Source organism: Aythya fuligula, chromosome 9 (assembly GCF_009819795.1).
Source record: "Aythya fuligula isolate bAytFul2 chromosome 9, bAytFul2.pri, whole genome shotgun sequence".
In the NCBI taxonomy this organism is placed as follows: Eukaryota; Metazoa; Chordata; class Aves; order Anseriformes; family Anatidae; genus Aythya; species Aythya fuligula.
In genome coordinates, this window is record NC_045567.1 from 2,438,475 (window position 1) to 2,464,659 (window position 26,185).

General features: G+C 37.7%; 1 protein-coding gene across 1 annotated transcript; it reads left to right on the plus strand.

The window, feature by feature from the left end:
• The first annotated feature begins 2,177 nt into the window (after positions 1 to 2,177).
• GK5 (glycerol kinase 5) lies at positions 2,178 to 24,932 on the plus strand. Its single transcript, XM_032193533.1, has 16 exons — positions 2,178 to 2,318; positions 2,933 to 3,026; positions 6,057 to 6,132; positions 6,636 to 6,729; positions 7,659 to 7,790; positions 9,339 to 9,414; positions 10,111 to 10,172; positions 10,256 to 10,329; positions 10,702 to 10,762; positions 11,970 to 12,096; positions 13,286 to 13,390; positions 15,053 to 15,138; positions 18,991 to 19,094; positions 20,382 to 20,441; positions 22,445 to 22,578; positions 23,882 to 24,932. The coding sequence occupies exons 1-16, from the start codon at positions 2,178 to 2,180 to the stop codon at positions 24,016 to 24,018; spliced, it is 1,563 nt and encodes a 520-aa protein (XP_032049424.1). The 3' UTR covers positions 24,019 to 24,932.
• The last annotated feature ends 1,253 nt before the right edge of the window (positions 24,933 to 26,185 follow it).

Genomic DNA, 26,185 nt, shown 5'->3' on the forward strand with positions numbered 1-26,185 from the left:
GACTGAAGAAACGGAAGATTTCATCACAGAAGATGCAGAAATACGGGAAATTGCCGCTGCAGTAATTGGTATGTGATTCCAGGTGTGTAAATTCTCTGCTTTTTGAAACAGTAAAGATGGCACATGCATGCTCCAATTTAAATAGGAAGACTGAGATGGTTGCAGGTACTATCCATGTTGCTGTGCAATACAGAACAGCTTTCAAGGGTGTCAGTACATCCTCACTTCAAATGAACGATTCTAGTCTGTGCTAAAATAAACTTGGGGCTTTTACCCATGTAGGCAATCAGATTTTTCTCTGAGGGTGACAGATTTGGGGTAGACAAGTAATGCCTGTTTGGAAATAATATTACTTATGTCAAAGTAACAAGCTGGTGCCAGATAAGTCATGTATGGACAAGCTTTGTATGTCTGAAAAAAAATCTGTTGCCTCCTTAGTTGCGTTTCTTTTATCACATTGCAACCAGAAAAATAAAATTAGTATTTCATAAGCATCTTTTATAAATTGAGCAATTCTCTTAGACATGCTATTTAACTCAGACTATGCATTGCCTGCAACTATGCAAGTTGGTTCATGTTATCTTCTTTCCAAAATATAAATAGTGGTTCTTTTCAAGATGCATCTAAGTTATTATTAGTATGTTAAACCGAGACCGATTTGCATGAAGAATCGGTTACGGTTATTTCCATGCAATACGGTGAATCAGAGGGGTATGTGTTACATGTAACAAATACAGAGCTTGTGAAAGAAAAAAGTAACTTGCATCTCTTTCTTCTTTGTGAAGTTTTGCTTCATTTTGCAGGGAGCTAGGCTCCACTTACATTTATACACTAAAAACATCAAAGACATCTAGATGCATTTTTCCTATTTTGTTTAACTCTGGTTAGTTTTTGAACATTTGTAAAGAGTTCTTAGTCTTTAGCAGTTGCATATGTTGAATTTTACTTTGGGAGTTTTATTTGGAAGTTTGGAATAATTACCAAACAAAATGAAAACTTAATAGTTGGAAATAAATTTAGTCTTGATCATATATAGTGCATCAGATACCTTTCTCTGACGTGTATCTATTAGCTTTCTGTTTATCTTAGATACGCTCTAAAAGACTGAGTAAAAGACCTTTCTTTTCTGTATGAAAGACAAGTCCAAGGCTTCCTAATGAGTCGTTCTTTAGGGAGGAGAGCTAAAGCAGCATTTCTAGGTTTCTATTTTATGCACCTTCAGCTCCCCTGTGGTCTGCACCTTTGTCCCAGTGACCTCTGTGAGTGCCCGGGTGAGGTGGAGAGCCTATCCTTATGTGGCTCTTGCTGCTATAAATACTCCTGGTTTAAAGATACAATAACATGAGACTTATCCCATCCTTTTGTTTCCACAATGCAACTTTTTTGTGAAGGGGCCAAATTAAAGTTGCAAGGGAAAAAAAATTTTTTTTTTTTTTTGCTTTTATTTTTCCTATTCTAATTAAGTGAGGAGTTCAAACTGATTAATTGTTCTAATTAAACTGATGATAAGACTAAATTCTGCTGATGTTAGTTCGGGTTCTGTATCCTGAATTTTATTGCTTAACTGAGAACGTCTCTGGTCGCTCCTGTTTAACAACAACCTCCCCCACCCCCCCGCTTAAGGGTGAAGAGAGAACGTCTCTGTCATTAACTTTATTTTAAAATAAACTTCGAACGCGATTCTCTGTGTGAAGGAAGGTAGTAGCACAGGAGCATTGCTGCAAATGAGGATTTAATCTAATTATATATAATTTGTTTGTGACAAATAACTTACTAACAAAAGGGAAGCTGGTGCAGTTTGCTCCTTGGCTTTACCGCCCACCTGCTCTTGTGTGTGTGTATTTGTTTGTTTTTTCCCCATTTGGTACCGCTGTGAGGAAGACTTAGTTTTAAACACTGCTTCCCTGAGAGCCGGTAGCCCCCTGAAGAAGCTTTCCAGCGGCACTCCAGCCATTCCTTTTAGAAACCCTTCAACATCTGGCGCCCAACTGCAGACCTGCGGGGTGCACTCGGTAACCGTAACCCGGCGCAGCCCAGCCGAGGTGCAGGGCAGCAGGGGGTTAACTGCTGGGGCCGGCCCCGCCTCGGGGCCCACCCCCCGCGGCCCCGCCCGCCCTCTCCTCAGGGCGGTTTCGTGGCGGGCCCGGCCGCGCGGGGCGGTGCGGGCCCGGCGGGCGATGCCGTGCGGGCAGCCGGAGAGCGGCGGCGCCGCCGCCGCCCCTGCGCGCTACGTGCTGGGGGTGGACGTGGGCAGCACGGCGGTCAAGTGCCACGTCTACGACCGGGCGGCCGCCGTCAGGGGCTCCAGCTGCAGGAAGGTGAAGCCCGGGGGGACGGAGGAAAGAGGGAGGGAGGGCGGCGGCGGCTCCCTCGGCCCCGCACCGCCGGCGCCTTCCGAGCAGCGGGCGCGGCCTGCCGGGGGTGCCCTCACACGCCCTGAGGGGGCGGCTGCAGGCTGCCCGTGCTTTGTGCGGTGTGGGGATCGAGGTGATCTTCAGAACCGGCCTCTTCGTCAGCAGGTGCTGGGGCAGGGTTGCTGTGAGGAAGGTGTGAGCAGTGCGATGAGTTTCGGCGTGATTTCCATGCGACTCGTCGGCAGCCTCCCTGTCCTGGCGTCCTCTGGCATCCCTGGGTGTGCAGGAGGCCCTCAGGGAGCCTGGGCTCCAGTCTGGAGCCCTGCGAGGCGCTGCTGGCTCCCCGGGGCCTGGGGGCTAGGCTCTTCTATTCTGCCGGGGCTGAGGAAGAGCTCTGCAGATCACACACCCGTGTTCAGCTCTGCTTTGAAAGTGGCAAACGTGTATTTCTTCCACCACAGTAGAGATTTAGAAAATTAGAAGTAAAGCAAAACCAAACACATTTGCTCAAACTTCCACCAGATGATCAGTTTCTGTGATGAGGGACTGTAATAATGCTGTGTATCTTTTGTGAACAGGTAGAGTCGCTTTATCCTCATCCTGGCTGGGTTGAGTTAGATCCCGAAGTCCTGTGGAGCCAATTTATTGGTGTAATAAAAGAGGCGGTGCAAGGTAATGGCTTACTAAGTCTCTGAGAAAGTAGTTGCTTATTTGCTAAAAACTAGTTGTTAGCTAAGTAGCTAGTAAGTGAGGGTTGTTGTTTATTTAAAAAATCATACTGAAAATTCATCACTGAGCACAGGTGTACAGCACGCTTTAAGGACTACCCAATCATGTAAAATAGAACCCCTCTACTTATTTATTTCAATTCACTGGGACCAGATTAAGGTTGAAGCACGAGAAGCAGTGTGTGTACTGGATTTGATCTTCAGCAACAGTGCCTTGTTGCTCCAGCTTCCCGGAGCATGCATACCAGTCTCTTCCTTTCCCCAAATGCTTCTGTGTCTGAGCAGAGGGCAGGCTTGTTTCCTCTTCTGATTCCCCTTTGCTGCCACTTGCTGTGTGTGGATGTGAGCATATGAGAGAGCAAAGGGAGGGTGCTATGTAGTTGTGCCCTCCCTGTTACAACCTGGTATTCCCACTTGGTCCATTGAAACTACAAACAGTTCTTACCAGGGGATTTCTTGTTATTGTTCTCTTCTAGGTGTACTTAAGCCTAGCTTTTTTATATTCCCTATACCTTATAACACACAACTCCCTTGTCTAACAGGCTTCTGTTTGTTCTGTAGGTTTTTTGTTTTTTGTTTTTTTTTTTTTTGTTGGTGGTAGTTGCATTTTTTTGTTTTGTTCTGCTTTTCCCTCTTCTGGATTCTGCTCTAACCACACACTCACTTTCCACAACTCTCACAACTTTCCCATTGTGCCACTATCCAGCATGGGTCACCTTTTGTTCCATGCTGATGCCAGGAGCCTGTCCCTCACCCCATCTCGCTTTCTCAGGGTGTCCCAGCCACGTTGCTGTGTATGTGCATCTGTACTTGCTCTTTTGTTCAATGCCTTAGGCACCTCCTTTCTTTGCAGGTTGGTGGTATTGAAGTGTTTGCTCTGCCTCCAAGCCTGGTTCAAGGCAAAGCTGCTCTTTCCTCTTAGGAGGACAGCTTAGGGGGACAGAGAAAGTAACAATTACCAGGTGTGAGCTGCAGCTGATTATTCTGGACTCCTGGTCTGTTCTCTCAACAGCCACAACTGTTCTGTTACAAGATTAGTAATGCCACCTCAGTCCCTGAAGGCCTTACTAGCTTCTTCCACTCCCATTCTGTGGGGCGAATCAGGAAGCAAGATCCTTCAGCAAGTGTTAAAAGAGGAAGCTTTTCACGTCGTCAAGCTGTGTGCCCTGTCGCAAGGCATTTTTAAGTAGGTGTGTAATTGCACACAAGCCCACGCTGCTGTCAAAAGAAGTAGTCCCACCCTTCTTTCCACAGGGTTGTTTCATGTCCAGAGCAGTTTCCTGAGTCAGCTCACCACGTAGCTGTTTGTGCCAGCCAAGCTTCACGAGTGTGCCAGCACAAGAAGAGGGTGTGGTAGCAGGGGCAGGAAGGACATCTGAAAGCAGAAAGAAGGCACAGGAGCATTTTGTTTGTGGACTGTGTGGAGCTAAGATGTGATTCTGTGTGCAGATGGGTGAGCCGGTGGAGCTTGGTACTGCATAAAGGTGGAAATTGCTCCTAGCTTTTGTGGTCCCGTTCCTCTCTTGCTCAGGTGTTTAAGCCCTTCCAAGAGACAGCTCACAAGCTTAGCTGAAAAGTGTCCATCTTTTGTTTTCAGTTTTCTTTTTCGCCTTTAATGGAAGTTAGATCTCCTCATAGAGGAATTGAGAGAGCATCATAGCTGCTAGGAGAAAAGTGGTGGGATCCTGCAGCTTGTGGAGATAGGGAGGAGTAAGCCATGCCACCCCAACTGGCGAGGAGCTGCGGCAGTACCAGTGTGGTTTGTCTACACCTAGCTGCTACTGGAAGGGAAAAACTGCTGTTCACAAGCCACCCGCTCCAATGTCCTCCTCCCATGTGCTCCTGCTATCAAGCAGGATCTGATTTTCAGCTGGTTGAGGGTCTTGCTGTTAATGCCTGCTTCAGCTCAAGGACTGCGAGGTCCTTGGGGCAGAAGGTAAGAAGGGGTAGAAGTACCTGGAGACGTTAGCAGGTTGTGTGTGATATGTACCTGCATAGCCTGTGATTTACTGAAATAGCTGGATTGAGAGCCCTTCAGGACAACAGTGTTTTGTACAAAACATCGATGTGGAATTCCTTAGCGTATATCTTCTTCACACAACTTTGCTTCTCTAAGCGTGCATGGAGGTACTATGGAAACTGACTACAGCCACTTCAAAAGTAGCTGGGGATAAATTTAAATGTTTACATCATATTTTTACACACATACATATATATATATATATGTATATATATATATACATATATATATATATGTATATATATATATGTGTATATATATATGTATATATATAAGAAAAGATGTTTTGCTACAGCTATTTGAAGGTAATATATTACAATAAAATGGGTGTATACCCAAATGTAGACTTTTCTACTTCTGAATTTGAAGTATACTATGCTGCATTCAGTGATAAGTATTCTAAACTAGTGTGTTCTTACTAATTTTAAAAGCTTACTGAAGGAATATAATATTTTAGGTGAGATAATGTCATTCTGAAAGATTGATGTCAAAAGTTGTGGTATATTGGAATCAATCTCTTCACTGCCTACAGAATCAATGTTGTGTTGTTTCTTTGTGGAATGTCTTTCGGTTGTTGGGTTTTCCGTTTGATTTTGTGAAGATTATTTCATCACTTTGTGCTTTTGTTCACATTCATCCATGTGAAATGAACATTTTAATTGGTGTCTTACACATAGGCCTGTCTCTGGATTTGTTGAGGTGAAGTATCAACAGGTCTTTAAGAATGTGCAAAGGGTCAGTGGGCCACAACTGCTTTGTGAATTATGTAGGTTTAGTGACCTGCTTTGGAATCAGTTGGTCAAAGTCCTTTGTTACTTTGCTGCTCTAGCCACGCAGTTAGTCTATAGAGATACATTTTATTAAATTATTTCCTAAACATTCCATAGCTTTTATGGTTATATTAGAATTTATTGCTTGTTTATTGTTTTTTTTTCTTTTCTTTTCATCTTCTAGCTGCAGGACTTCACATGAGGCAAGTTGCTGGTCTTGGCATCTCAACACAGAGAGCAACATTCATTACATGGCACAGGTATGTATGCTGTGTGTTAGCTGCAATGAGTTTATATTCATTGCCACAGACTGGACAGGAGCAGCTTGTAGAAATCCTGAACTGAATCAGGGTTCTGAAAAGCAGCAAAAGTCAGTCAGTCGTATTCTCTTATGTTTGTATTGCCATGGTTTGCAGCAGTTCAGAATTTTTGTTTTGATAATTTGAAAAAAAAATTAAAATGTATATTGTTTGGTCTTGATGACCTTGAAGGTATTTTCCAACCTAAATGATTATATGACTGATTTTTTTCTGTAAATTGTGGTGAGAAGCCTTACACCAAAAATGTCTTGGTGCTTGTTACCAGTTTCTCAAATCCAAGAGGAAGGCAATTTTAGGAATTGACCTCATGTTAAATGTTGTGATCGGAAGTGGTGTATGATGTTTTGTTTTGTTTTGTTGTGTTTTTTTTTTGGGGGGGGGGGGAGGGGGGGCTGCGTATATTCTGTGATTTCAATTGAGAACATTCAAATACTATTTTTCAGGAAGACAGGGAAACCTTTTCATAATTTCATAAGCTGGCAAGACTTGAGAAGTGCTGAACTTGTCAATTCCTGGAACAGATCCCTTCTGCTGAAGGTAAAACTTTGCTAAGCTATATATTGCTTGAACATGTTATAAGTGCTTAATTTTTGTGATGAATAGGGAGAGTATATGAAATACTGCAAGTATAATGTTAACATACTAATAAAATATGCTATGGCCTCAAACATTTAAAGAAAAAGTAAGCAAGATTTGCATGGAAAATGGTACCAAGATAAAAATGAAGTGCATTAATTGTGGGAAAAGATATGTGTAGGTCTAGCATGCGTTTTGTTACTTTTTAGTCTTTTCTGTGTTAAAATGTTGCATGCTAGCACAGCTGCAACATAAATTTTGGGTGCAGGTAATTCTTGGTTGGCAGTGCTTTGGTTGTGTTCTTTAAATGTGCTCTGAGGTTATCTGGAGAAGGTATGTTTTATGCTGCGCATGGCTTGTACTTGTTTTAAGAGACACTTGCTCTAAATAGAAAAACTTAAGTTACTTTTTTTAAGTGTATTCCTAGCGCATCAACCATAATTATTTAAATACTTCATTTTGATGCTGATTTCTTCTGTGATTGGAACTTTGATTAATTAGTAATTTTTGTTTAACCTCTTAAAACATGATTGAGCCTGTCATGTAGAAGAACTTTCAATGGAATAACAGTTTGTAACACTGTCTACCACATAGTGCATTGTGTTCATATAGGTAATGTAATTTTGTAATGCAGTTTCTATCAGTGTGCCAGCAGAAATCAGGAAACAGACTTGATTAGTGCAGCTGCTGTTTTCTTTGCTGTCTGTTGTGGGAAGGCTAGCCACTGACATCATATGTAAGGATTCTCTAATAGATTTTGAGCATTCTGAATGTAATCTTATGACAGCTGCTTTCATCTCTGTAGTCATTTTGTCATCTTTAGTCATTCTAAATTTATCGGAAACCTTTAAAGGGTGAGATTGAAAACTAATTGTTTTATTTTGAAACAGGTAATCCATGTTATTTTTACAATACTTCATTTCTTGACTGGGAACAATCGATATTTGGCTCCCAGTTTTCTTACTTTTTCAACACACCAGACTTCTATGAAGTTGTCGTGGGTTTTCAAAAACATACCTGAGGTAAGTTGGAAAGGGAAAAGTAATAACTTAAATCATAATAATGGTTAGTTACTTAGGTTGGTTGTGGCTTCTTCAGTTTTCCTTGGTCATGCTTTTCCTCAAAAGAACCAGAATGACAGTCTTCATCAACAGTCAAAGCCTATCTACCTACATAAGATCTACTCGCATTTATACAACTTTTGCCTCTGAGTCTAGAAAATGTGTAGTAGGAAGAAATTTTCTTTGTGCATAAGAAGCAGAGTCAAATCACTTTATTTCCTTTTGTATAAATTTACTGTTAATAATTGTACTTTTGTTTTAAAGTTGTTTTCACTTCAGTTTTGTGTGATAATTACGCTTGTTTTCATCTGGCAGTATTACCTTACCAGTCTGCACTTATTCAGTTTTTATAGTTGCCTAAACAATAGCATACTTAGTCAAACATTGCAATTTATTTTGCATTTTGTTGTAGTGTAAATTGGGAAACACGTTGTGCTGGAATAATCTAATGCAATAATGAACACAAAGCTGTTTGTTACTTGATTCTTTGCTCTAATACTTATTCTTTTCCTTGTTTCTTCTGATAGTACTTATAACTTGAGCTTCTTTTTACTTTGTGTTCATTTTTGAAGAAAATTATCAACATCCATTTTAGTATTTCCTGTGCAAAGAAAGCTCAAAATGTTGTTCAATTTTTTTCCATCATAATTATTGAGAAAGTTAGTGATAGTTTTTACTTGCATGTTTTGAAAATATTGTTGAAAATGTGAGGTGTGAATTTGAAATATTACAAAATTGAAAGTATGCAGCTGCTGAGTCTTTGATGTCAGATGAATGTTGTCCCATAAGTTCTCCAGGCACTGATATTTAAAATACGTGAATATCAAACCAAGAAGCTCAAAAATGTCTCTTGATTACAGAGAACAGTGTATCCAGTCATATTTTGTGTGAATTTGTAGCTATGTCCTTTTTTATGAGTTCTGTAGCTGTACACAGTATCAGTTAGTAGAAATCACATGATGTGTAAGCCGCTTATTTTAAGGAAAGTAACATTTTGGACTCTTTACAGACATCACAAACCAGAAAGCAATTGCTTATTTCGTACTGTTCTCAAGCACACGTTTTAAAATATATTTATTGCTTTTTTTTTTTTTTTTTTTTTAGTATAGTATGCTTTGGATCTTGTTTTCTTCAATCACTGCTCCTTCACCACTGTTAGAATTGTGACTAGAAAATTTCCCTTCATAGATCTTTGATGCTACTGCGGTAGAACATTGGATAATTGCTTTTCTTTTCTTTGCAGCAGCTATTAGAAACTGTCCTTTCTCTCTTTTAGGATCACAAACAGTTTTTTCGTAAGATATTACATACATTATAAGGTACAATATTATATTAAAAGGTGACTCGCCCTTTTTAGAAGTATTGGTAATTGGAGACTTATTTTCTTAGGACATAATTATCGTTAACCTACAAAGAGAACAAAAAAAGGAGAAATGAAATATGTTCTTCTTCATCATATCCAGTTGTAAATAGTTTTGTTTTTTTTTTTTTATGTATATTTGTTCCCAGGCTGATGAAGCTGCCAAAAAAAATAATTGCTGCTTTGGAACAGTTGACACGTGGTTACTGTATAAATTGACTAAAGGTGAATGTTACAGTTGCTCTTAAATACTAATAAAATATACCGGAATCTAAGCAATTACATTAATGACTAAAACTAATATTTCTTATAATTTAAATATGCTTTGATAATTTATGCTTTTTTAATAAATGGTGAATATTGTAAGATTTTTATTGTTGTTTTTTTTTAAAAAAGAGAAAAAAAAACTTCTGAATTATTTTTGGGTCTGCATGGAACAGTAGTAAAGGGAAGTAATTATTCAAACTAATCAAGCTCTGAAATGCTTAAGATCTAAAGAAAATGATCAGAACTAATTAGTCTTGTTCAAAGAAAAGTACCCATGAAAGCAAAAGAACAACGAATTGTAACATGGAAGAATTACAAGCTTCTGTTCCAGAAGAGGTAGCTGTGTGAAGGCTAATGCCTGAGCAATTGTATAAATTTATGATGGACTGCAATGTAATCAGTGCTCTAAATATTGTAAAGAGTATCACCTCTTTTCTGGCCAGCTTCATGAGAGTTAAATAAAGTAATTAGTATACGCACCTTGTAGGGAACAGCAGGTAAAGTCTGTGTACTTGCGGTATGCATTATGATTTTGCTTATAGAAACTCAGTTTATATTTCATGGAGCTGTGGGCATGTTTAAAAGAAAAAATGTTTCTAATGACTTAGATTTTAGATGCCCAAATATTTTACGTTTGTTTTTTTTTTATGCTAGGTTCTGTATATGCCACAGACTACTCAAATGCTAGTTCTACAGGCATTTTTGAACCGTTCACGGTATGTGCTATTAAGAAAAATCTTTGTTGCTATTTAATGTACTTTTGAGGCTATTGCTGATTTTTTTTTTTGTATTATTTCAGAAATGTTGGAACCCCACTTTGTCTAGTTTACTTTCCATTCCAATGTCTGTTTATCCTCCAGTGAAAGACACGAGGTAACTATAGCAGCATATTCAAAAGAACATTAACTTCTTTAAGAATAACATAACCTGCATAGGCAAAGTAATATATATGTATTTATTTATATGTATCTTTAATAGTATTTAAGATAAATAAATAGATGCACGAAATCACGTGTTACGATTATCTGCATAAGTACACTTCTATGCTACATGCAAAAATTTATTTTTACTAACTTTATTTTTACTGATGTATTTCTTAAAGTGATAGTTTTAATGCTTTCTTTAAAATAAAATAGTAGCATTACCTTCGATTGATGATACAGAGCTGGGCCTTAGTTATCTTGGTTTTGTTTTAACAATGGTCAATTCAGGGTTACGATTTTTCTCTATAATATTTATTTGAAGCTTCAGTTTTGGATCATCTGACTCTGAAATATTTGGGGTACCTGTTCCAATAATGTCATTGGTGAGTGAAGGTATTTTTCCTATATTTATATTTCTGTATTTCCTATATGTATATTTCTATATTTCTTTGTATCTGGTTCTGATTTAATACGTGCTTGTTTAGTAAGCATTCTCTATTACTTCTGTGTGACTTAACTATAGTAGAGTGGGCTATTGAATTTTGCTCTGAAAACTGAGTTTTTGGCTTGGAGGAGAGGGGTGGGAAGGGATTTCTAGAGGTTACAGTCCTTTAAGGTTAGATGATGAGATGATTAAGTACGGAATGTGTAGGGCTTGACAAACCTGGTTTCTATTTGAAGCTGCAGTAATATCTTGGGCTTAAAATCCATTGTTGTAGATACGGTTTTGCAATGGGATACAGCCTGGCGTGACTTCACTAAGACTCTGCGCAAATGTAGGCATGTTTGTTAATAGAACCACTTGTGGTACCTTTTGTTTGTTTATATATTTTACCCTAAAAAGAAATGGAGAATAATATTTTCTTGTGTTAGTACTTAAGGTTTTGATAAGAAAAACATGTTACTTTAGTGATATGATGTTTAAAAAAAAAAAAAAAATGAACTTGACTACAAAAAATGAGCTTCAACTGAGTTAAATGGAAAAAATATCGTTGGCCTGGTATGAATTCCTCCTGCTGTTTTTGAAGAATTGTAGCCTCTACTTACTTGTAAATTTACTGTTAGACCAAGGCACAAACATAAGTAAATACGTTTAACAAAATGTTGTTGAAAGAGGTGAGCATGAAATAATTTGGTACAGGACGGGTTGCAGGAAAAAAGGAAGCCAAGACGTCACATCTTCAGCATGATACTTGGTGGAACAGAAACTCAGGCCAGGCTACTCCCTTCTTCTCCCTGGAGTTTTTTTTTTAAAAAAAAAAAAAAAAAGCCCCGTTTATCCATGTGAAGTACCAAAACATGAAACAGTCCTTTGTTTCCACAACATATTTTCAGTGACACAAGCAATAGCTCAAAAGTTCATGCTGAGCCCAAAACTTGGTAGAATTTGATTCTAGTGATAAATCTGACTGATAAATCTGAATGGTCTGCTAATAGTTGAAAAATTTGTGTAGAAATGTTTAATTCCTGTATGAATAGTTACGTGTATTCAGAACTCTGAAATGTTTACATGGCTATTTTAAAATCCAGTGGCATTGTAGATTGGTAGTTGGTAACCAACTTGTTGGTGTATTTTGGTTGGCATGGCAGGTAGCTGACCAGCAGTCAGCCATGTTTGGAGAATGCTGCTTCCTCCCAGGAGATGTTAAACTGACGATGGGAACAGGTGGCTTTTGGAACATTAATACTGGAGGGAATCTCTATGCATCAAAGAGAGGTAAGCTAGTAAACACTTGTTCTTTGAATATTTCATGTTACTTTACAGCTATTATTGATGAGGATACAAAAATGGATAAAATACGGTTACGCTTTGCCTTCTGTTTTTAGCTGTAGAAAGATAGCAGTATTATACAGTACTGGAATAGAGAGAAAAAAAAAAAAGGCTTGGTCCTCTGTCTTTCCTGGTCATGTAGTTGCTGAGAGTCATCTATCCTTGTTGCATTACCAGTGATCACTGTGCCCGAGCATGGTTACAGAAGTAATCTGAGTGCTCTTATCATTGCAAACCGGGCTTCAAGGACAGTTAGGGTACTTGAGGTTTGTGCAGTTTTTATTGCAGAGGCCACCAAATGCTTAGGTTAAGTGACCTGAAGAACCCGTTTGTCCAGGTGCAGCCCTGGGAAATGTCTGTGAGTCAGCTAGATACTAAATCTTTTTGCTTTCACATTAAATGTGATTGTTCTCTATCACACCTAGTGGTATGGTGAGATACTGCAAAACAGTTAAGTAGTATCAGGTGTATCCTTTTCAGTCTGGCAGGTGCTTGAAGACTTTGAATTTATCTCCTTACTAATACATATCAAACACAAAGGTGTTTGTGTTCACACTTTAAGGAGGATACCTCTATTTTCTTTTTAAGGTTTCAGCGTGGTCTTGGGGAGGGTAAAGGGGAGAACAAATTGTCATGTTTGTTCTCATTATTGGCTATTTAAATGTGATAGCTGTCTTTTTGAAGGTACTACGTGAAAGATTCTGTACTATATTTTCAAATAAAGCAATAGTGATAGCTTATTTCTGCCTTTCTTCTGAGATAAAAGGGAAAAAAAATTCAAGGACTTGTTTTGCATTATTGCAAAGCCAAAATTATTTGGTAGAGTAAAACAGTAATTTCTTTCTGCTTCAAAAAAAGTGCAGATAGCTTTTTTTTTTCTATAGTTTCAAGACTTTTTATAATTGGGTGGTGCTTTTTTTAGCTTAATTTGGTTTAATAAAATGTTAAGGTCTTTTGTAATTCAACCACTAAATTTTAATCAATTTTAATGTAAACCACTGTTATTTTTTAACTTAAATTCTGTTAAGGAAATACTTTTATTTAGCTTGATTTATTTTGGGGTTGCATGCATGTTTCCCTGGAAGCATTTAAATTTAATTGATGTTTTTGGTTTGTTTCATGGAAAATAATAAAGATCTATATCCACTGATTGGTTGGAAAATTGGGGATGAAGTTGTCTACATAACTGAAGGCTGTATGTCAGACATTGGCAATGCCATAAAATGGGCTCAGGATATAAGTAAGTAGTTATTTGATTTTGTAGTACGATGAAATACATTACTGCTTTATAGGGTTATCGTTATGGTGTTGGGCTTGGTTTTCTTATCCATAACTGAAGAAATTATCCTACATGTTTTGGACAGTGGAATATCCATAGTTAATGCAGTAGTTTTTTTGGTGAGTGTGTTTACTGCAGATAGTTGAGGCACTACTATAAATTTTCCTTATTCAAAAATTGGAACTGATTAATGAAGTAAAATTAATTTGTCCTCTTAAAATGCCTCTGATTGGTTTGCACAGTTTGTATAACCATTTCCTCTTCAGATTCTACCTCTCGAGACGTCTTACGTATGTACATTTATATTCCTGGAATGTTATGCTCCTCACTTGTTTTCTTCTGAGCATAAATTTTCTTGTATCTTTTCTTTTTTTTATTTAAGCTGGGTATCCACTCTTGAATAGAATTGTTGTAAAGGAGACTTGTTTTAGGCTAGATATTGTTGAGAAGCAGCACAGAAACTGACTATTAATTAAGTCTAGGTAGCATGATTGTAAACATTACTTTCCGTAAAAATTTGTTTTAATGCTTTTGAGAGCTCACTAGCTGTACATCTCAGAATTAGTAACAGATTTGAGTTATGAACATTATTTTTAAAAGTTAACAGTGTTATGAGTGTGGCACATACAAGTAATGTGCCTTTTGGCTTTTGATTATTATGTAATGAAAGGATTTTCACATCAGTTTAATAAATGATTAAAGAAAAATCTAGCCCTCCGGTAGTTGATGTTGAGAATTACTGATTGTTTGTAGGACAGCTCTTCTGAGTGCTCTAATACACTATTTACCCATTTTCTTAGAAACTCAGTATGCCTTAGTGGGATGCAAAAAAAGGAACTCATCTCCTAAATTTTGGTTTATCTGAGAAAGTTTTTCCTGAAATATAGCTTATCACAAAATCCCACATTTCTTGAAGTTCTCAAGTGCTGGTGCATACGTACACACACACGCATGTTTATATGCCCTAAAGGGTTGAGTATGACGAAGATTGATCCTCAGGTCTTCATTCAACGTTTGATTAATCCACTGATCTTTTGAGAAAAGGACTCATTTCAACATGTAGTTCAGTGCTACAGATACAAGTATCAGTGCTGCATCAAATTCCATGCCACTTATCCATACTTAATATTATTGGTATGATATTAGGACCTACTGTACTTAGATTTGTGTCAGTCACTTGTAAAAATATTGTAAGTGCTGATAAAAAATATATTAAAGACTTTGTAGTCATTTTGTGCTTAGGCTGACAGTAACAGTGTATTTGCAGGGAAACAAGAAAAACATGTCTTAGGTTTTGCAACGTTTAAGTTTTTAGTGTACTTAGGGTGCTATTGTTAGTCTTAACTCCTGTTTACGTCTATTTGACTGGAAAGTTAATGATCTTCTACAGGATGTGAAGATTAAAAGGAATAGCAGTTACGAGAGGATCTTTTTAATTTAGTTTTCATCTGAATAGGATTTTTTATGTGATTGATGGACATGAAGTACAGAAGTATTGTTTTCCCTTAAAACATGTTTGAGAAATACTGCAAGAGGAGATAGCCCAACTCTAGCTTTTTGTCCCTTTGTGATATATGAAGAAATCAAAATTAATACAAACATACGACCTATGCGTCTTTGCAGATCTTTTCACCAATGTAGATGAAACAGCAGAAATGGCACGGAGTATTGTTGATTCTCAAGGCGTTTGTTTTGTTCCAGGTTTTCAGGTAAACTTATAGTTTTTAATATGACTAAGAATATATTCTTAATAATTACTCAGTTAAAATTTTAACTTTTATCTTGTTTTGATGTAGTACTTTACATCTTATCACTGTAATTATTCTGTAATAGGTTCTTACTCTCTGTCCCATACCACAATGTGTGAGGATCATTGTGATAAAAGAATACTTAAACAGTCCTTCCATTTGCAAGAGAAAAAGCCTACAAAGCAGGAAAATTACTTCCATTTTGCAGATGGTGACCCGAGGGACTGATAAACTAAGTGACTTGCCCACAGGTGGTACCCACAGACAGAAACCAAACCCATAGCTTTTCCACTCAGTGTAGGGCTTTCATTGAGATAAACCTTCTAAGCACAGTTCTAAAATAATTTTATTCTGCCTCTTTTAAAGATATTAGTTGCACTTCAGCACGTACTTAAATATGAGTACAGGTATGATCGCAGGTCCTGGTGTTAGGAAAAGCAAAGACAGTAACATTCAGACATTTCTTGGTTCTGCAAGTTTTAATCTATTTTTTTTCCATCTGGAATTTTGTTGGTATTGTTACTGAGTACAACTTGTACAGTGAGGAGTTCCTGGCATTCACTCTGCATTTCAGTTCCCTACATTTTCCAGTAGCTCTCTTCTATTTTACTCTTTAATGAAGGAGCTTCCTGCAATTACTTGATCCCCTCTGGGTCACAGGTCCTGGGTTCTTTTTATTTGCTTTCTGTTTATGCTAAAGACTACACATCTACCAAGTCAGTCTTTTCTACCTCTGCTTCATGATCCCTTTTGAATTCTGTTAGGAGGTGAGCTGCCATTAGTGCGCAGGGGCAGCAAGGGGGGTGATGTTGATGATGCAGTTCAGTCTAGTTTAGAACTGATGGGAATCCCAGTTAATATGTTCTGTTACATGACAAATGGTGGAGCTGGGGAGCTGACATACTGCCTATTGAGCTTTAGAGCAGTTGCTTTCACTGTGGGCTTGACAGTTGGTACTAATAATTTTGTAATTTCTCACAACAAAATATAGCAGAGCTGCAAGTCAGAACTCCTAGGCAAACCTGCATACAGAATGAGAATAAAGAGGTTTTGCTAATGTAGCATTCCCTGGCTTAGGGACTGCAGAGCCCCTAAAGTTTTTGTCTTGGTATGCTGCTGTCCTAAGCAATGTGAGATAGTCTGACTAAAATGCTTTCAGCAGCGTAACTACATTGTGGGTTTGGCAGCATGAAAAGAGCAGTTTTTCTCCACAAATCATTATTTGTTTTTTAAGCAGTGTGGCTGTTCAGGAGAAACTCCATGGTGTAGACCTGGTCTCTGCGTTGTCTTTTTGGATTATTGGCATTATGACCTTCATTGGACAGAGGGCCCAGGCACACTGAGAGGAAAGCATAGAGGAATGCCCATTGTCAGCTAGTTCTTTAATGTATAGACAACTGGTATTTGAATCTCTTGGTTGTTCAGAGGTTATTATCCTACCTGAACAAATAAAGAAATGCCATCAAGCTGAAAACAGTATTATTTTTTTCTCAAAAAAAAATATCACCACTGTCTTTTGCTTTCCCTTACAAATCTTTTAATTCATTGGTTTGAATATGTACATTGGGAATTACGTGGAATGCTTTTGACAGCTTGTCTTCCAGTGTGGTTCCAAAAGGTTTTGGAACCACCATATTCAGTTTGATCATTCCCAGGGTTAGTGTCTTAAGGAAAAAAAATAATTTCTCGTACAGGTAGGCCAGCTATCCTCTCACAAACACCCTAATCATTAGCTTTATTTTTAGGGCAATAAAGCTTGGCTATGCTAAGATTCTTTCATTTAGCATTTACTGTGAGTAATTGTGCTCTGAATAAGGAAGTGTTGAGCCATGACCAATTCCAGTATTTGTAGACAGGAGACCCAAGGTAGACAAATGTTAGTCTGAATCTTTTTTGAACATTTAATTCTATTCTTCAATTCTATAAAGGTTCTACAAGTGTTGCTAAAACCTCCTTTTTGTTTGTTTATTTTTGTTTTGTTTTTTTTTTTTGTTTGTTTTGTGGTGTTTTGTTTTCCCCTTCTTTCTTGACACTGACTCCAGAAGGAACCCCAGCTAGGTGCTTGGTAAACATTGATTTGATTCAGTCTTCTTTTTTTCCTAACTCAAATATTCCCACTCCGTGTTTAGGACCTGTACTTAGAAAACTGAATGAGTTTCTTTTCAACTGTGACTCCTGGTAACCACTAATAGCATCCACCAGTGCCTTCCTTGCTCTAGTGGGACTTAGCTAGTAGACTCACAGTGAGAGAATCTACATTGATGGAATAGATTAAATAGTATGAAAAAGGGACAAGAAGAGAATTGAACGCTTCTACAACAGTAACGAGTCTGCTTCACTGGCTGGATGCTAGCATGAATGGATTGTATGACAATGTTTCTTAGACCTCAAAATGATGGCAGTTGGGGGGGGGGGTTATGAAGCCCATGTGTTCATTTCCTACACAGAGTAAAATGTTTCTCAGTTTATCCATATTAAGGCAGAAAGAATGAGTTTCTTTCTTACTGAATTCTACTGCTGTGATGCAGCCTGTTGAAAGGGAAGCATCATTGTGAAAGTAGATATGAAACTGAGTGAATATGTGCATTAATCATTCTGATTCTTCAAGGAACAGGGGTTTCCAGATTTAATTTGCTGTGGTTGGTAGTAACAGCAAGAACAGAGAGCTCTTGGTTTGCCGTATGCATGTATATGTACAACCTTTTTTAATGGCTACTCTTTTTAAATGGATGATTCTGTCAAATCCTCGCCTTTATGTAGAACATGAATCCATGCTTTTTGGTTTGCCCTCCAGTATATGAGAATCTGTGAACCTAAATAATGAATCTTTCTTATGCTTCTGGGCTGGAAAGGTAGTTCCATTCCCAGCCCAGAATGGAAAGGTTACTTGTGTATTGTGGGGGGGGGGGGAGGGGGGGGAAGGGAATATTTTCTTAGACCATAAAAGTGCAATTTTTTTCTATTTAGGAACCCATTTTTTGGTAGTTGCTGATCATGATCTACTATTTAAGTCATAGTTCAACATCTTCTATTCTTGAGCTGCTGCATATGTACCTATCCATACATCATTTTTTATACGCTAGCATTTTCTTCATTTACTTTGTGTGTCTATGCATTTTATAAGTATAAAATTCAAACTTCTTTTAAGTATTGTCATAATTGATATGGAGAAGGTTGTTTCAAATCGAAAATTACTCTACAGTGAAAATAGAACTTAACATTGTCACAAAATACCTATGGACTAGCAAAGCAATATTTTGTCATAAAGTTCATCAAAGGAGTGAAGGGGTAAAGAGGAGATTCATAAATCAGTCCTCCAGTTCTCCTGCAAAAAAAGACAACTTAGTGATCATTAGACTTTTAGGTGGAAACTGTTTATTGGTGTCACTGAAAACAGCCTGTAGTACAAACCAATTCACCTGAATAATGATCACTGTCCTTTTCAGTGATACTTAAAAGTCTGTCCTTCAGAAGTTCAGGAGAGTTTATAAAATAAGTGAAATTTTGCTAGAGAACAGCTATATCAGTGTGCCCTGTCTAGACACTTGTTGTGTACGCTGTATGAATTTGAAAGAGAAGTCACACAGATTAATGTTACTTAGTAAGTCACTTAAACTTTTTGCTGTTGAAAGAGACTAAACTGTTCGCTGAGCTAGTTAATAACACTATACACTGCTTACATATTGTTTTCAATTTTCTTCTTTCACTATGCTGCCTGTAACTGTCGTAAGTTATTTTTTTCTTACTATTTGACTTCTTTCTCAAAGCCTACAAACACAGCTCACTGAACTCACTGTGAAATCTTTTCCACAGGTTTCTGCAAATGACCCGTATTTATGTGCCTCTTTCATGGGGCTGAAACCTACTACAAGCAGAAGTCACCTTGTACGAGCTATATTGGAATCTGTAGCTTTCAGGTAACTGCTTAATTGTCTTGCTTGTACATTGTCATGTTCGCTCTTGTTTTAACCAGCAGCGTTAAATGGATGCATTGATTTCTGCAGTTTGTAAAATATGAATTGCAGTAATCCATTGCAGTAACATTGAAAAGGAATTTTAGATGCTGCTTCTTTTCTTTTCTTGAATACATTATAAATAAACTTGTGTATATTTATTAGCTTGGAGTTTTTGTTATTAAGTTATCATGTGGGGTCCTTAAATTATATTGTTTTCTGCATGTTCTAAAAATATTTTCTTTTGGAAGTTTGTCTTTACCTTCTTCGAAATGTTCTATCAGAAGCTGTAGCCCACTCCAGCAATGTGTGTTGGAAGCTTTATATTAGCCAAAGTTTGAATCTCTATTGTGCACCTTAGATATTTTTAAATATGTGAATGGACAAGAACTTCCAGATCTAACTGTCAGGATTGCAAATATTGCTGATAGCCACTGGTATGATCACATCCGTAGCTCACTGTGAAACAAATTGTTCTGTCTTGCAATCCCAGCCAGCATGCCCTGAACTGAAGGTGAATGTAGCTTGATCCTGGCTTGTGCCTTACTGTGGCCAATTATGGGACGCTCGCTATTCCTGTTGTTTAGTCACCAGCTCTCTGCCTTGGGCATATGAACCTCCTGCAAAGAGGCAAAAAAAAAAAAAAAAAAAAAAGTGTCTGGAGAAAGGTGACATTCTGTATTGCTGCAGTAGTCCCTAATGCAGTTTCTTTTTCATTGTAAGAAAAACCTGAGATGCAGTTCCTGAACTGAAGCCTGCGTCTTCTGAAAACAAAGTAGAGACCCTTTGTGCATAGTTGTTTTTTTTTCCAGTTAAATGAAATTGTTTCAGAACAGGTCAAACCAAAAGCTTTCAGATGTTCCCTTTAAAAAACAGCAGGATAAACTCCAATTAACACTTCTGTGAGCACACTTTCCTCACTCTAAACCACTTCTTACATCAGTAGTTGCATCTTGTCTGTGAAAACCTATAATCGTTTTCAGGTGGGAATAAATGTACCTTCTACAGTGCCTTTGCTATAAAATGTGCTGTGATTTAGCCATACTTGTGTCTTCACGATGTATAACAGAACAATTTCAGTCTTTAAAAAAAAAAAAAATTATATATGTGTTCTGGAAACTTGTTATCTGTGCAACAGTTTTGACACTACTGAGGCATTTTTTGCCTTGTATTTTATTTTTTAACTGTGTAGATACTGGAGACACTGTATGGAATACAAAATGCTTATTTAAACTAAATATTTTTTTAAAGAAACAAGCAGCTTTATGATATCATTGTGAAGAAGGTACACATTCCTCTTCAAACTGTTCGGTAAGTTTCATGTAACTTAAGTTGATACATGGGAGTTTGATTTAAACAGGTGTGAACTTTATGTTCTGCTGCTGAGAAATAGATTGTTACCAAGTAAAATGTTAATGTAGCTTTAAAAGTGGCACGGAAGGATTATTAATTAAACCATAGGCATTGGTGATTATCAACAGGTGAGTAATGACTTGCTCTAATTTAAAACAACAAAAAAAAAGCAACCAAGTTTGTGCTTTTATGTAGTGTTAGAGTACATACAGGAATGCCTATTACAAAGGTCATTCTACCCTTTATTACAAAATCCTGTTTTACTGGAATTTTTTATGTGGGGTCTGTCACAGACCAATCAGTTTTTCAAGACAGTTGAAACTGAATCTATCTGTGAGGTGTACAAGGAAGAATATTTTCACAATTCAACTGTCAAGATGTTGGCTTTGTTTGTCTTTTGAGAGGCAAATCAAATTCAGTGAGGTGATGGTGATTCCTAGAACATGCTTTTCACAACCTCTTGGAAATATTTAGCTGAATTATGTGTTGCTGGAAAACTACTTTGCATGTTTTAGTAGATGCTATTGTACAAACCAGTTGCTTTAGAGCCTCAAGCCTCTCCAGAGAAAAGCTTTCTAAAGTTCTCCTTCTGACAACCAGGGGTTATTGTAATATCACAGTCAAGAACAGCAAGGAGAGTGTTTCTGTCCCTCTCTTTCCTCCAACCCACCAGTGATATTCATGCAAAGGAAGAAGTAGACTGGCAGGCATGTAGACAGTTGAGAATTCAGAATTTTGAGTGGTGGAAGAAAGGTGCAAGTACAGAGGTAGGGGAAGGTAAAAGTTTGGGTGTTACATTGTATACTGGGACAGAGTAGGCCAACATTTTAAAAAAAAAAAAAAAAAAAAAAAAAAAAAAAAGCCAGGATTGGGGCAGTACTGAAGAGGGAAGGGGTGGAAAGTATTGGAATTCCTTGTTCCTTATGAGGCTTTTTTTATGTACAAAATTGTGCACAGAAGTTGGGAAGTCCTATGGAGATTGCACATTGAAAAATACAAAGTGTGAAAGTACTGCCTAGGGAACCTTAGAATTTAAATTTCATTTACATTGTAATGTAAACTTTTAAATTGTGTGACCGTGTTCTGTTTTATTCATTAACAGAAGATTGCCATTTCGTGTAGTGACTATAATAGAGTTAGCTAAGATGAGCAGCAATTTAGCTTGTGGATTAAGCATTAGAGGGTAATGACACACTTAATCGCTTTTACAGTTGGGTTGTAAATTTCTCTCCCACTCTTGTCCTCACAACTTCAATATCTACCAATACCTTCTGACTTTGTTTTTATCCTGTCTTCAGCATACTTACTCTCTGCTGAATGTTAATTCCTGCCTTAGCTAGTATACTCTATCCTTTGTTTCTCCCTTGCTTTTGCCACCTACAAAGTCATCGTTTTCATTTATCCTCTACATCCTTATTACTTCTCTTTGCTTGTCTCAACACTATCAAGGAAAGCATAGGGAAGGTCTCAGACATTGTGCAATTAGGAAGGAAGTAAACAAAATAGGTGGAAGCCTTATGCTCATGAAGGCATTTCAGTTTCCTAATACAAATATTTACTAGTAATGCAAAAAGCACTTTTACAGGTGTGAGAGCCCTTGGAAAGGGTTTGTTTAATGTAATGGTTTTGACTATTGTCATGTTATGGTGATAATTTTGTAAACCCTAACATTGCAATCAGGGAGATGTGTAGTTTTGAGGATAGAGCTCTCAAAACTTTCAACAATGTGTCTGTTGTGCATCCCCCCTCCTGTCCTCCCTCAGACGCCCAAATTAAAGGCATCTTTTTTTTCTCTTGGCACCCTGTGCTGGCCTCTAAATTTTCCAAGAAAATGGAAATGTTTGTGCATAACTGATAGATTTATGCATAGGTGTCTGAAATGTTGGCAGTAAGCGTTTGAACTAAGCATGTGGGTTTTTTATTTTTTTATTTTTTTTGCCTTTTATTCCTCTTTCCTGTAGAGCTGATGGAGGCGTCAGTAATAATAGTTTTGTGATGCAGATGACTTCAGATTTGATTAATAAGAAAATAGAAAAGCCTGCAAACACAGATATGTCTAGTCTTGGTGCAGCTTTTCTAGCAGGTCTTGCTTCAGGTATGTATACGTTTCTGAAGGTTTTGTTTTCCCCTCGTAATGTATATGTTTGTAGATAAGGAAAAAGTAAAACAGTGCATAACCTCAAATCATTGTAAAATGTCCCCCAAAGGATTATTTCACCCATTTTTGTAGGAAGCCAAGATAAGAAGTGTTTGCCCTTCTCCACATAATCCCTTTTACCCTTGTGGTTGTATTTCATGGACCCAAGAAAGCAGGTCATATGTTAACCAAATAAGGACCATGTTTGTATTTTTATCACAATGTCCTAATTTGCTTGTTCAGTTTTACATAAACGAATAGCAACAGTGAGTTTAATGTGAAATGTATCTGCATGAAGATTTGCAAGGTTCATTTACATTTAGGAGGATACAGTGCTGGAGAAGAGAGGTGAATCCTGTCTTTGCTCCCTCCCCCTTTCTCGACCCGGGCACTGTGTGTCCCTTTCCATTTTCATCCTGCGTGAAGCTGTGCTTGGTGTGGATGGATCATGTGACAAGGAAGCTGCTTTGCGTATGTTGAGCAGTGTCATTCATAGTGGAGCTGTGTCCTGTCATCTCTGAACCAAGCCTTTATTTTTTTTAAGGTTTTCACATAAATATGCACAATGGAATTACAAAATTAATTCGTTGTGGGGATGGTGGAAAATCTAGCTTTACTCACAAAGAATTGACGTATAATTAACTTGACTTGAAACTACAAACTGCCAGTGCTCTTCCATAGCGGAAATATGCTTTGTAGGTGTATCTATACTTCTATTATAATTGCTGTGATATGTAAATAACATAACTGTAAGATAAAAAATACATGCTCAGGTAAGATTTATTCAGCAATTAACACTGTAAGGAAGTCCTTGATAGACAAGAATTTTTCAATACCATGAATTATCCTGAATAGGTAGTGCCAGTTGTTCTCTGCAATCTATACCATTTTTGAGGCAGTGGGAAAGCACCTAGTGCTGAGTCTTGGTTTCTGTGGCCCTTCTCCATTTCAAGGGACCTGCAGCTGAAAGCACAGTGTTGATGAAATTTTAGTGAGCTTCACTGTACCAGAGCTGTTCCTTGGAAACCATCCCAGTTAAGCAGATGTGCTGTTGTCAGCATTCCAAACAAGTGGATACTATTGGAAGGGAGTTTCACGATGTAAAAAAACATGCTTTCCTCTGAGAAAGTTGTTGGTTGAATAAAGAAAAGCTGTCATGACTTCTTATTGTGTTTCTGACTTGGATCTCCTGGAAATAAATTAAACAACTCAAAAAGAAAACATTTACGGTTGCGTTTGAGAATGAACTTTCTGTTTATAGGACTTTGGACTGACAAAGAACAACTAAAGAAGCTGAGGCGAATAGAAGCAGTTTTTGAGCCCCAGAAGGACTTGGAGGAATACAGACCTGCTATGGATACCTGGATGCAAGCAGTGAAACGCTCCCTGCACTGGTAGAAACTGACATTTTAACCACAGAAGGATTCAAATGTTTTGTTAATATTTATAAAACTTTGTAACTAACGGGATAATAAAAACTGTAACTGAAATTTGTGATGGTAAATAGAAAAAGTTACATGGTACTTGAGTAACCTTCCTGCTGCTAGATTACTTATCACTCCGTAATGAACCTTCATATTGTCTTCATGACAGCTGTAGACCAGCTGCAGCATTTGTGTCCCTTCAGTGACCTCCTTTGGGTGGCCCAGCTGCTTGAATCCTATAACCCTGCGTTACAGATGGGGAGTTTTTTCCTATGATGTGTTTTCTTCTGAGGAACTCACCTCCCTTCTGATCTTTGAAAGCTTTGATATGTTAACCATCAAGGAGGGGAAAAAGGGACATATACTTCCCCAGGTATTTGTAAGAAAAGCAAAATGAATATTTGGAGGGGAGGTGTGGAATTGGTTGTGTATAAAGATACTTTCTTGATAGTAGCCTGTTAGCACATTTTGTTTGACTTTGTAAGGAAGCATTCGACCTAGCGGTGTGATAACATTTCCGTGGTACCTAGGGATAAGCACTAAATTAAGATGAAATACAAAAGCAAATGTGCTTTCAGGACTCCATAAAAGATGCATCTTTCCAGGGTTTTTTGTAACTCATGTTTCCTATCTATTTGTAGCTATTTTTTTTAAGTTATAAAGATTTAAAAGAAAAAGCATTATCTGGCATGATTAGTACAAATATGTTAAATATTGTTACAGGTATGCTGTCTAACTTCTTAAAAGAAAACTAACATCAGTATTTTCAAGACCCTCACTTCACTCACTACATTCTATTATTATTAGGTGAAACGGTCAAAAGTGTATTTTTGGAGTTATTACTTTCGTATTTTTAAAATAAATTGTAATTAAAGAAACGTAATCATGCATTTATCACTAATCTTAAATTATTTACGTTTCTCAGGAGTGTGTGCAAATCACTTTCAAATTGTAAAATTATCAACCATTTTCATTTCAGAATAATAACCAGTTCGAGCTGTGGGTGATCGTAGCCCACAGAAACTGGAGACAAAAGATGCTTATAGACTTCTTATTGAAGAGAGAACAAAGAACTGGCACTCACTTTTTCTTGTGCTGAAACATAGATGGTCAAATCATACCCCATTTCCTAAGGTTTTCAGTCATCCACCATGAGTTGGGGTACCTACTCTAGCTCCATCCTTCTTCAATCTAGACCCCACCTGCCAGCATTAGCTTGACTTACCTTTTGTTTTCTTCCTTATCTTTCTGTCATTTTCTGTCTTTCAACCTGGGCTACATCTTGGTGCTTCTGCCCCCTCCTTTTTTTTTTTTTTTTTTTTTTAATCTGGATATCCTTGAAGTTGATAAAGGCCATGACAACCCATAATGTGGCCTGCAGTCTTGGGGGCATATACACAAGTTGTCTTCATCTCCCTGAAGAGACTTGCATTTATTCTAATTATGGGTTCTGAGGGTATACAGGCTATGGTTATTGAAAGTAAGATAATTCTGCTTACAAGCACTTCTTTCCTCAAGCTAAGGCACTATTAAACTGACCATTACTGCAAGCTCTGTGTTGTTGGTCCACCCTGTATCCACTTGACAGTTCCCAAAAGGCTGTGCAGGGAGTCTTTCCCACTACCCAGATCTTCAGTGAGCTAACCTAACAGTTCCCGTAGTTACTACAGCCTCTCTGGATGATGCAGCTCGTAATTTCATGTTTATGTAGAGCAGATCTAGATCAAGTTCTGGCTAAAGCTCATCTTTATTGAGACCACCTTTCATTCCTGAACCTACTTTGATGGGAATCCCGACCTGAAGTCCAGAATAGAGGTCTGTTTGCTGGTTCCTACTAATCTGGAAGAGCTATGCAGCCTGTGTGTTTGGTTCCTCTTTAGATACTTGGAATTTTTCTTTTTGGCCAATAACGCATATTCAGATGCCAAAGCTCAAATACAAAAGTCTGTTGATGAGGTTCCCTCCACTGCTCTTTCTGCTGTAAGGCAAGAATCTGTAGTTACAGAATATGTGGAACACTTGCTATGCTTCTGCACCCTTGTTCAGCTTCTGAATTTGTGTGATTGCAACCTCACTGCTAAAAAAAAAAAAAAAAAAAAAAATGCTCGTTACTGGCAAGAAGGTTCTACTAGAACCAAACA